At 44.7% G+C, this 12,710-nt stretch overlaps 1 protein-coding gene across 1 annotated transcript; it reads right to left on the reverse strand.

Annotated features, from left to right (window-relative positions):
• Positions 1 to 392: 392 nt before the first annotated feature.
• On the reverse strand, positions 393 to 11,740 carry KRT84 (keratin 84). Its single transcript, XM_043966689.1, has 9 exons — positions 11,141 to 11,740; positions 8,466 to 8,674; positions 7,096 to 7,156; positions 6,279 to 6,374; positions 5,356 to 5,520; positions 3,523 to 3,648; positions 2,463 to 2,683; positions 1,772 to 1,803; positions 393 to 769 (listed from the first exon to the last, which is right to left on the reverse strand). The coding sequence occupies exons 1-9, from the start codon at positions 11,738 to 11,740 to the stop codon at positions 393 to 395; spliced, it is 1,887 nt and encodes a 628-aa protein (XP_043822624.1).
• Between the last annotated feature and the right edge of the window lie 970 nt (positions 11,741 to 12,710).

Here is a 12,710-nt window from a genome sequence, read left to right on the forward strand (position 1 = left end):
AATAAAGGGATTTAGCTGAGATTTCAGGGCTGGTCATTGGTTGAGTTAGCATTCAAACCCAGGTACTCTGAATTCTCACAGCTACTGCTCCCCTGCGCTACCACGATCTTCTCTATTACTCTGACTTTGAAAGACAGTGGTTGGCAGCAGATTTGCCAGGGGACACATGGAGGGCCAGCCTGGGACAAACTGTGGCTCTGGATAAATCACAAGACAGACCGCTCCTCTAGAGGAGGAAGGATTTCATGGGTTATTCATAATGAGTGAGTTGGGGATTGATTTAGGGGCATCTCATCCACAAAGTCCACATTTAGGCATTTCTAGGCACCAGCATAGGACTCTCAAAGATGGTTCTCTCTCTCTGGGGCAGTAGTGGATCCTGGGTTCTTCATTCAATACTTGTTCCGGCGGGATGAGGTAGTGGAGACAAAGTGGACGCTGGAGCTGCGGCCACTTCGGCTGCCACTGCTGCTGCTGAAGCCCTGAGTGGGGAGACAGGGATTGCAGGGGGCACAGGTCTCGCCAGTGATCATGGTGCTCCCTCCGCTGGTGACCACCGCATCCCCACTCGTAGTTGAAATCCTAGATCCCCGACTCAGGCCCGTGCCACAGGAACCTCCAGAACTCCAGGCTCCCCCAGAACTCGGGAACCCGCTGGAGGTACGGATGTTGCTGCTCCCAGAGAAGCCAGCCCCACCTCGGGCATAGGGAGAGCTGGAGACAAATGGCTCTGAGCCACATATCACACCACCTCTGGAACTGCTCACAGCTAGAGAAAGAAAGGGATCGTCAGGAAAAGGGGCCGGAGGGAAAGGACAATGTCTGGGACACTAGGCTGTTTTCTAGGCCTATACATATGGATGAAGCACCAAATTCCAGGTCAAATTCCAGGCTCAACTCTGTGAATCCTCCAAGTAAGTGTATGCTACACCCCACATCCCCACACAAACTCCCTCCCCTGAGCCCCACTCTAGTCTGGGTGGGGTGCGAATCAGAAGACTAAAATTCTATTGTCTCCTCAGCCCATAATCATTTTCTTCTCCAACCAGATGATTCAGGCCAGGTCTTACGACAAGAATAAAAGTCCAGATAAAAATTGGGAAAAGAAAACCCTGCTGTGTCCAAATATATAGACCTTTGGAGTTATTTTGGTTTAATCCAAAGCAGGGTATGTAAAAGCGTTAGAGAGCATCGAGTTTGTGAATGATACAAATTATAGCAACAGCATAGACATGGCCTTTGAAGTTAGCCTGGCACCCTGGGGTTTGAGACTAGTGGTATTCATAAGGTTTTTTTTTTAGATACTCATAGCACCCCACTCCTCATCAATAATTCCTATTTGTTCAGTCATTTTCCACTCATATCCCACTCTTTGTGAGCCCATTTGGGGTTTTCTTGGCAAAGATACCAGAGTGATTTGCCATTTCCTTCTCCTGCTCATTTTACAGATGAAGAAATTGAGGCAAATAGGGTTAAGTGACTTGGGTCACACTGCTAGTGAGTGTCTGAGGACAGATTTGAACTCAGGAAAATGAGTGACCCTAGGTCCAGTGCTCTGCCAACTATTTCTAAAGTCTTGCAGGCCTCTTGGAAATCTTTGCCAGCTGTGAGAATACTCCTTTTCTTAGCCATGTCCTTAGCTCATCGTAGTACTAACCCCAACCTCAGCAGGTTACTGACCCAAAGGTCAAAAACAGCAATGATCCACATAACCACACCCACTCTGGCTCTACTCTCTTCCCCCAGGGGAAAAAAAAGATAATTTTCTTACATATGTTCACTGGTCCAACACCTTCACAGATCCTAAAGGGAGAGAGATTAGAAAAAAGATGTCAAGTAGAAGAGACAAGTGTATAGTTGATAAAGGACTGAACTGAGACTCAGGAAACTAAGTTGTAATCTTGACTTGGCTACTAGTGAGCTGGGTGACCACAGGCAGATCAGTGCTCTTCTCTGGACCTCAGTTTCCTCGTCTATAATATGAGGGAGTTGTATTAGATAATTTCTCAGGTTCCTAGGACATCTACGAGTTGGCAGTCTGGTCAATATTACTGTCACTCCCAGAAATCACCAACTCTGATCTAGGGGGACACTCCCCAAAGGGATTTATTTCATAGCTTAGTGATTTGATGGGACTCTTAAAAGTAGGATAGCTGTAGAATTTTAGAGTTGGAAGGAATCTCCCAATGCAACTAACCTCTTCATTTTACAGATTGAGAAAATATATTTCAAATGAGAAGGGCAATGACTCGCCTGTGATCACAGAGCTAATTCGTGCACTTGACTAGTCAAAAACATCGTTCCCTACTGAAGTTAGCCTACTTGTCCTTTTCTGAAGAGGTAATTTGTTCATAGGCCCCCTATTAATGGTCCTTTTCTCTACCCTCAGCTCCACTCCCTCCAGAAAGCTAGTCCTTCCCAAGGTCTAACTTCAGTCCTTCTTCAGCACTAAATTTGCTTACCTGTTCTCTTCACCTTCAAGGAGTTTCCTGTAGGCGGTGATCTCGACATCCAAGGCCAGTTTGACATTCATCAGTTCCTGGTACTCACGAAGCTGACGGGCCATGTCCTGCTTGGCTTGCTGCAAAGCCCCCTCTAGTTCGGCCAGCTTGCATTTGGCATCATTGAGAGCAGCCTCTCCCTGCTGCTCAGCCTCAGCAACAGCAGCCTCTAACTTGGCACGCTGTGGATTACAAACTTCGAGTGAGCACTGATTTGTCCCTAATCCTTGGGTAGGGTCAAAGAGCCTCCCAAAGATGCTGGGGACATGTTGGTGTGCTGAGGCACTGGGATGGATTTCCTCAAGTGAGGCTTACAAAAATCAGTGGTCTCCTGAGTGAAGTTGCTAAAGGGATTGAGTTAATCCCTTCTTCAACTGATCACTCCTTATCTTACCCCTCTCAAGTCCAGCACTGGCTCTGTGCTAGCTGGTATTCTCTGCTCTACTACACAAATCAGTTCCCCATCCTCTACACGTCTCATGTCCTGCCACTTCTAAGTCTCATTCATATTGTCCTTCCTGTCTGGGATGCCTTCCCCTCAGCCTTCTTACTGGCTATGTCCCCTCCCTCCTTCCCAACCAAGTTCTCTTCCTATCTATCTCATTTCCTAGCCTTCCTAAACCCTAAATCCTAGGTCCCTAGTCCTTCTCATGGTCCCCAATATTGAAGTTCAGAGCAATCTTTAATTTGATATTTACATGCACATACATGCAATTCATTCTGTGTCTGTGCCCTGGTGTATGTTGCATCTCCCTCCATCCCAGTAGGAGCTCCTAGTGGGCTGGGCTGGACTGGGTGGGGCAGGGCAGGATAGGACAGCACAGGGAAAGGAAGGGCCTATTTCCTGCTCGGTAGGCCTAATCCTCAGCATTTAGGAAGGAACTGTGTACACACTTGGGATCCATGAGGGTGGAGCTAATTGGCTCACCTGATTTTAGAAAGTTTAACCCAAAGGAGAAACCCTTGGTCTAAGCTCCCTCCCGCTCCCCCGGTGACTTCCAGTGCCAGACGCTGAGCTCACCTGTGCCTTGGCATGCTCAATCTCAGCTTTCAGCCTCTGAATCAGGCGGTTTAGCTCCTTGATCTCATCACGTGTGCTCCGGAGGTTATCACAGTGCACGCCTGCCGTTACTCGCATTTCCTCATACTGTATGTAAGGCATAGGAGTCAAGAGTTGGGGCATCCATCATCTTCATGGCGCTTCTTCACCTGCCACCCCCTCCCTCACCTCAGTGCCCTCAGAGTCCAAAGAAAGAGACCCAAGAGGAAAAGCTGGGGACATTCCATTTCCCTTAAGCCTACTAGCTAGCCTTTATAGAGCACCTATTATGTGCCAGAAAATTCGCTAAGCACTTTATAAACATGATCTCATTTAGTCCTCACAACAACCTTGGGAGATAGAGACTATTATAATCCTCACTTGACAGATGAGGAAACTGAGGCAAACAGAGGTTATGTGACTTGTCCAGGGTCACACAGCTAGTGAGGACTGAGGCTAGATTTGTACTCAGTTGTTTTCTTATGTATTCCAGATTCCACCCCCCCCTCCCCCAACCACCACATTACACATGGTTGGACTAAATGCTCTTACGGTGGCCTTCGGTGTCTTACGGTAGCTTTTCTCAGTTTCTGAGCAGTAATTGACTCTAATTTTCCATCCTCGAATTTAACAACTTGTTTCTAAGCTCTCCCACCTCTCTCACCCACCACTGCAAAAGCCATCTCCTGTGGGGAGGGAACTTGTTCTACTTAAGCTCAAACCTTGTTCCTTCATCCTAAATCTCCTTTGAATTTACTCCCTAACTAGGGTGTGATGCTCTTCCTTTGAGCCGGAGGGGAACCCCCAAGGGACCAGGTCATGAGAGAGAGCAGTGGGGTTTCAGCTCTGACAGTTATCTCCTGAAAAGTGCAAAAAGGTCATGCCCTTGATCCTTTTGCTATAGCATATAGGGGAGTCTTGTGAACCTTGGGAACAACTTAAGTGTGGGGTTGAATGGATCTGAAGGATGAGGCAAAACTATCTTAATCACAGTTCAGTTTCCTTATTTTCCCTTGATTAAGACTGCACAATCGGGGCAGCTAGGTGGCGCAGTGGATAGAGCACTGGCCCTGGAGTCAGGAGTACCTGAGTTCAAATCCGGCCGCAGACACTTAACACTTACTAGCTGTGTGACCCTGGGCAAGTCACTTAACCCCAATTGCCTCACTAAAAAAAAAAAAAAACCAAAAAACCAAAAAAAAAAAAAAAAGACTGCACAATCAACTAGCTGGGTAAATGGTTGTCTAACCCAGAGGAAACCAGGTGGAACAGTGTACAAAGTGCTGAGCCTGGAGTCAGGAAGATCTGAGTTCAAATCCTACTTCAGATACTTGACTAGCTATGTGACCCTGAGCAAATCATTTAATTTCTCTCAGACTGTTTCCTCATCTGAGTTGTTGTATCAAATGAGATAATTTGTGATACCTTAAAGCTCTACATAAATGCTTATTATTATTAATTACTATTAAGTGTCTTGAACCCAAGCTATCTTGATGCCAGGCCCATTTCTATCCACCATCCCACAATACCTCTCATAATTCTAGAACACTGAATTCTGAGAATTCAACTCACTCAGCGGTCCAGATCTAGGATGCTGATGTCAGGAGTCAGAAGGAGGTTTAGGGATTGATACATTTTTTTATCTAGTAGTGAAGGGAAAAGCTTTGGAGAACAATTGTAAAGGTCCAGATTTAAAGAGGTCCCTGGTCTGGGCTGTGTCTGAATCCTTTAACTTTCCCTCCATTCATCACCATCCCTCCCTCCCCCCAACTCACAGGCCCCGCTACTCCTGAGGGGTGACCTTGTCTAGTTCACCTTAGTCTGGTACCAGGCCTCAGCATCGGCCCGGCTTCGTCTGGCAATCTCCTCATACTGAGCCTTGATTTCAGCGACTATACCATCCAAGTCCAGGTCTCTGCTGTTGTCCATTTTCACAATGACAGATGTTTCTGAGATGTGGGAATTGAGTATCTCGATCTCCTGCACAAATCAACCAACCAACGTTTGTCAAGTCCCTACCATGTGCTGGGTGATACAAACTGAAAAGGAAATAAATCTCTATTCTCAAGATAAGAAGTCAGCAAGAGGAGCACAACCAGGGACTATCTTGCCTTTTTGACCTGCTATCTTGCTAGGAGGTTGAAAGATAACAGATCTCATTCAAGAACAAAGAAAATCACAGCTAACTCCTGGTTATCTTCCCTAGAGGAAGGGGTGAGAAGTAACCACAGATAATTCAAAAGAGCCCATAATGGCAATATCGAGTATCTAAAAATCTCTTTTGTTTGGATTTGGAATTATTTGGGTAATTTGAGGGGCAGATATCTGTTTACCTTTCTGAATCCTGTAGGCAAAAAGTAAAATCATCTTGTGCCCCCATTATCCTTAAGCCCACACACCAGCTGAGCAGGAGTGAATGGCTAGAGAGAAGCCCTCTTCCATTGAAATGTGTCCTGTGTATAATCCACCCAATAATGAGCTGGTTACATCTCAAAAAAAAAAGTCCCCAAACCTTAGGGGAACCACAGAATATGGGCAGTAGTAGGTGGTAGCTCTAGAGGGAATCTCCAAACTCTTCAGTCAGTTTCATGGGCTTGATTTTGATGATGTCTATGCCACATCAGAGAAAGCCAATCTCATGGTTTAGCATTAGCCCTCTGGTCATGGGCAACTTTTCCAGTTGGCCATTGAGAAATAGGGTTTCTAGTTCTAAGACTACAGAAGAGACATTTATTTACCTTCTCATACAGAGTTTTCAGGAATTCGGTCTCCTCGATTAAAGCTTCCACATTGGCCTCCAGGTCAGACTTGTTTAAGTAAGCTGCATCCACATCCTACAAGAAAGACAGAGGGAAGGAGAACCTATGCTTGCCACTCCCAAGAACTAGGACCAGGGCAACCCAGGACCAGAAGGATGGGAAGACTTGCAGAAGGGGAGGCCAATGGGTAGTATTGCAATAGGTGGGTTTTATGGAAGGAAGCATGGGATGGAGATGGAGCTATGACAATGACTACTACTACTACTACTACTGCTACTACTACTGCTACTACTACTACTGCTACTACTACTGCTACTACTTCTACTACTGCTACTACTACTGCTACTACTACTGCTACTACTACTACTACTACTGCTACTACTACTGCTACTACTACTACTACTGCTACTACTACTGCTACTACTTCTACTACTGCTACTACTACTGCTACTACTTCTATTACTACTGCTGCTGCTGCTACTGCTACTACTACTGCTGCCACCACCACTACCACCACCACCACCACTACTACAGTTACTACTTCTCTCTCCTTTAATGCTCAGAAAATACAAGAGGTGCATTTTTCCGAGATTCAGTTTTTGTCCTAATAGCTATATAAAGTCCTGAAAATCATATTTAGAAAGTCAGCTTATCCAATCCCTGACTTCCCACAGGTTCTGATGTCCAGGTAAGGTGGCTCTGAGATTCATCTTGAGGGTGTTTGGGTGCTGGTCCAGCATTCAAAACTTTTCCTGTTCTGCTGAGAGTTGTCTTACTCCTAACAGTTCTCACTTACCTTCTTCAGAGCCACAAACTCATTCTCTGCATTGGCTCGTAATGCTACCTCCTCTTCATACCTGGGATGGGAAGCACAAAGAAACTGAATTACTCATCCTGGACTGAAATGAGGCCAATTGTTTATGATTCTCCAGAATTACCCGCTTTGGTCCAGCCCAGTAACCTTGATCTCTGTCCCCTACCCACACTTGATCCATATCAGCTACAAGCCCTATCACAATTTACAACCCTGTTTTGAGACACTGGCTCCCCATCCCTTCTCCTCCCCAGCACTGTCCCTTTCTCTTTTGTCAGCCTTGATCCACACTCTGTTTTTCTAGGAAGCCTCCCATGATTGACCCTATCCAGGATCAAATGCTCTTTAAATCCATTTCCCTCTACTCCCCCAGTGCTGGTTGCTCAGTTTTCTTTACATTCATCTGCACAAGCAAGTCACCTCAACTTCCAGTCCTGAATTTTGTCCCTCCCCACGCCCCTCTATATCAAGCTGCAAGAACTCCTTGAGAGAAGAGAGCATGTCTCCTTCTTTCTCTTTTCTTCCTACCCTTTCACTTTCCCCAAATACCCAAGACAAGACTCTGTACTCTGGAGGAAAACAGTGATGTGGGAGTGAGGGGACCTAACTATCACAAATGGAAAAACATCATTTCTGAGATTGGTATACAACCAGCAGATAGTCTTGGACCGTGGGTTTATAGTTAAAGGACCTGTTCGCATATATCCTCCCTGGTCCTAATTTTCCTCATCTGTAAAATGAGGGGATTAAACTTCATGACCCCTTACAAACCTTAATCCTTGATCCTAAGGACTCCAACAGCTCCAACAGCCAAAGGGGTGAGGCTCTAAAGCCATAGATGGGTGGCCTCAAGCTATATATACATATATGTGTATACACACACAAATACACACACCTGGTACATGCCAGGTTTTCCTCCACATTCCTTTTATTTTATCAAAGCATGGTTTGGATCCTAAAAGCTATCTGGAGGAGTGGTTGACTTTTCTATTGGCTTGAGGTATCATCTTGATGTACTGGGCCACAGAATACCTATTGTTGGGTTGAATATAGTCACTGTATTCAGAAGAACCGAGTTTCAGACAGGTCTCCTGGATCATACTAGTACAATCCCAGAATAGTCAGCATGAGAGGAAACTTGAGAGACCAACTCATCAAGCCGACCTGTGCCCTTATCCCACCAGCAGCAAAGCATCCCCCCACCTCCCAAGATCCATAGACAACATCTTTCATCACTTCCCTTTTAGGAAGTCCTCCCCAATCTCTCACCCCAATCTCCCCAGCTGCTATTTGTCACTGGCTCTCTTGTCAGAGACTTCCCACTTGGGTCTATATGCCCCTTCCACACTCACTTCTTCTTGAAGCCCTCCAGGACATCCTGCATGTGGTTCCTCTCGGCTTCCAACCGGCCCCGGTCACTGGTGACCACTTCCAGCTGCCGCCTCAGGTTGTTGATGTAGTTCTCAAAAAGTGGTTCCAGGTTGCTCCTGACACATTTCTGGTCTTGGAGGAAGCTCCACTTCGTTTCTAGGAGCTTATTTTGCTGTTCTAGGAACCGAACCTAAACCCCACCAAGCAGAGGAATAAGAGTTGTGATGGTTTCACCTCTTCATCTCAGTTGGCCATGCCATGATACATTTTTGCTTTCAACTCCTTGCTGGCATTGCTATCTCCTCAGTGGATTTTTACTCCACCTCCTCCCCCTAACCCAATAGGAGGTGGGAGAACATTGCTTCTTTATAACTAATCTCAGTTAACTAAGCTCAGTTGAAAAGAAAGGCCCTTATAACTCAAACATTTAAGAATAATTTTCTTTGGGGAATGGCTAAACAAGCTGTGGTATAGGATTGTCATGGAATATTATTGTACTATAAGAAATGACAAGACAAGCTGGATAATTTCAGAAAAACCTGGGAAGACTTACATGAACTGATGCAAAGTAAAGTGAACAGAACCAAGAGAATATTGTACATAGTAACAGCAGTATTATTTAATGAAGAATTGTGAATGACTTAGTTATTCTCAGAAATACAATGATTCAAGACAATCCAAAAGGACTAATGATGAAGCATACTATCCACCTTCAGAGAAAGAACTGATATTGTCTGAATATAGACTGATGCATGCTATTTTTCACTTTCTTTCCTTCAAGTCTTCTTGTACAAAATGACTAATGTGGAAATGTTTTACGCAATTGCACATGTATAACCTTTCAGAACTTTAAAAACACAAATGTCAAAATCATTTTAACATATAATTTGGAGTGAATTTTATATTTATATATGCATATATGCATATTATATATACATATACATACACATATACACATAATATATATGTGTGTATATATATAAAATATATTTTGAAAGAACTGCCTTCTTTGGAAAGACCAGCCAGACAAGAGCTTAAAGAGAAAGAGGCCGATGGTGATGATAACTCTACTTGGACTCTTTGACTTTGGCCTAGAAGTTAATGGGACCCTTCCCCAGTATAAAGTAGCGATCCACATAAAATAGAATCAGTGGGACAGCTTTCTGGAAATTAAAAAGCACTTCAGAGTCATGTAGAGATGACTAAGAGGATTCTCTGATATTGGAGGCTACCTATGACCCAGAAACTACTACTTGGCCTGAGCAGGGATAGTTCTAAGTTGACTGTGCTTGCCCTTGAATATACTTAATATATCAGACACATTCCCACCCAGAAATTCAGGCTGAATCTACTCTTCCCCAAGTGAAACAAAGCTATAGCCTCTCTCTTTTTCACGGTCCAAAGTCACTTTTATTCAGGCCACAAGAAACAGGTTTTCATTTGTTTGTATTTCTTCTGAACTATCTGGTCTGGCTACTTAGATGTTTCTAGCCAAAACTATTAGATGGCTCTAGGTGAATCAATTGACCTCCTTGGGTCTTAGTTTCCTCATCTCTAAAAGAAGAGGGTTGGATAAGGTGGCCTTTAAGGTTCCTTCCAACTCTAGAGCTGTGAGCCTTTAAGAATGGTGCCTCCCGGGGCAGCTAGGTGGGGCAGTAGATAGAGCACCGGCCCTGGAGTCAGGAGTACCTGAGTTCAAATCCGGCCTCAGATACTTAACACTTACTAGCTGTGTGACCCTGGGCAAGTCACTTAACCCCAATTGCCTCACTAAAAAAAAAAAGAACGATGCCTCCACTCCACTTTGGGGAAGGGGAAGCAGAGATTCTCTGCACCCTGTAGGAAGGAAGAAGTTAGAGTGATCTGAGTCATGAAGACCCAGAAAGACTTCCTCCAAATCCAGACCTCTGACTCAAAGCTAAAGTTTGTTTTGTATACTAAATTATTTAGACCTCTGCCCTCAGTCTTCCACTTCCCTCTCTGCATATAGACATTGCGCTAGCTTCAGAAAAAACAAGGAATCCTCAATAATATCCATAGAACTAAGAAGAAGAACCCCAAAGTCATTCTGAGAGTCTGAGGCAGTGCAGTTTTCCCCAATTCCCCCGAGGTCCTTTGGGTCTTGCCATACAAATGTGTATGGGCAAATGGGATGCGGGATGTAAGAGCCAAGGGCCATATGACTCTTTGGAGGTGGCCACTCCATGCACCTCAAATCATCTGTACCATTTTTTCTGCTTTTCACATACAAGTGTGGTCAGCAACAAACCTCTCAGGTTTTAAGTAGCTCTACACATGAAAAACAGAAATCTAGTCAGTGATCAAGATACTTCTCATACCTAACTGATGGGCCCTGTGTTGCCTAAATATTTTCCTATTTGACTGCCTTTTCCAGTTTTCCTCTGGATGTTTGATGCTGCATAGACAAGACTTTGGCCTTTGTCCTCCTCATACCTTGTTCAACTAACAGTCCATTCAACCTGTATCCTACACTACAGCACATTGTCCCTGAAAACCTACAAAAGGAGGTTTCAAAGCAGATCTGGATAGAATAAGTGGCTTGGCCACTACTAATGGTCTCTTGCAATAAAGAGAATATTAACATTCATTTGGTAATCCTGGCCCCAGAGAATCAGGTAGATGGATGTGTAGGTACCTTGTCAATGAATGAAGCGAATTTGTTATTCAGAGTCTTGATCTGCTCCTTCTCATCTTTCTTCACCCTCTGAACATTGGGGTCAATCTCTAGGTTGAGAGGTGTCAGCAGGCTTGGGTTGACAGTCACATTTGTGATGGAAGGGGCAGCTGGGCCTCCAATTCCACCAACTCTATATCCAAAACCAGGTCTGCCAAACCCATAGCCAACACTACCACAAGGCCCCAAGCCAATGCCACTTCCAGCGCCAAAGCCAATGCCACTTCCAGCGCCAAAGCCAATGCCACTTCCAGCGCCAAAGCAGGACCCACTGCTAGGTCCAAATCCAAAGCCAGTCCCAAAACCAATCCTGCCACCAGATCTAAAACCAATCCCAGAATGGATAGGGTAAGAGCTCACTGCCACCCTTCGGGGTGAATAGGATCCAAGATTGCACAGACTCCGGCTCCCAAAACCACCCAAGCCCCGGAAGCTGACACCGCTTCGGCAGGAGACAGAGCTGGTCTGGTAACGGTTCAGATTCTGGGGGACCACTGCTGAGCAGGAACTGAAGTTGCCAACACGGCAGCCAGAGCTGACCCGAAAGGAGCGGCAGGACATGGTGGCTTCTAAGTTGGTAGCTGAGGGTGACCAAGGAGCAATGGAGCCAAGTGGTGCTAGGAGTCCCTTTGGAGCTAGTGGGTCCTACTCAACCCTTTTATGCATTTGGGGATCTGAGGTTTGGCCCCATAAAATGGAAAAAAGCTATTTGGTGGCTTTTATGAGCTTGGGTTGTTAGCAGAAACTCTTCATGCCCATAACCTTTTTAACAGTGAGCTAATCAGAGGCACACCTATTCCCATCTTCATTATGGCCTATAACATCAAACTCATAAACATTAAGAACATATAAACATTACAATCCTATCTTCTCCATAAGTCCACCACAATTGCCCTTATGGGGACATTAATGGGCTGTAGTTATAAAACCAATTGGGTTGTTTTCTGTTAGTGTGGCTAACCACTGAAAAGTTAGAATGGTAACTGATTTGAGCAAGGATATATGAATAAAAGTGTCTACACAGCCATTGCCTGATGAGAAAAAAATGGGGGTGGGGGAGTGAGGACAGGCAGGAAGGAAAGGTAGAGTCTATATACCCTGAAAGGACAGAGAGAAGTATTGTCAATTCACAATAATGCATCTCTAAGGGTCAGTCTCAAAAGGATCTCTTGGATGGTTGAGTTTGGGGAGAATGGAGTTTATTTAGCCTTAATAAACCTTTTCTGTTGTTTCCATATATTCAGTGACCTCATCAGTCACTTGGGTCAGTGTAGAAACATTCTACTATGAGACACTCAACAGATAGTCTTTCATTCATTCATTCATTCATTCATTCATTCATTCATTCATTCATTCATCCTCTTAAGGTTAAATGAATGCCTGCTATATGCAAGACAGCAGGCTGGGTATTGTGGGAGATCCAAAGATCATATGATGCCTATCCTTGGTGCATTTACACTCTAGGTGGGAAAAGGATTTCTTTCAAGAACCTTTATTGGTATCTATCTACATGGCACAAGGTGAAGGTTAG

This window comes from Dromiciops gliroides, chromosome 5, assembly GCF_019393635.1.
Source record: "Dromiciops gliroides isolate mDroGli1 chromosome 5, mDroGli1.pri, whole genome shotgun sequence".
NCBI lineage: Eukaryota > Metazoa > Chordata > Mammalia > Microbiotheria > Microbiotheriidae > Dromiciops > Dromiciops gliroides.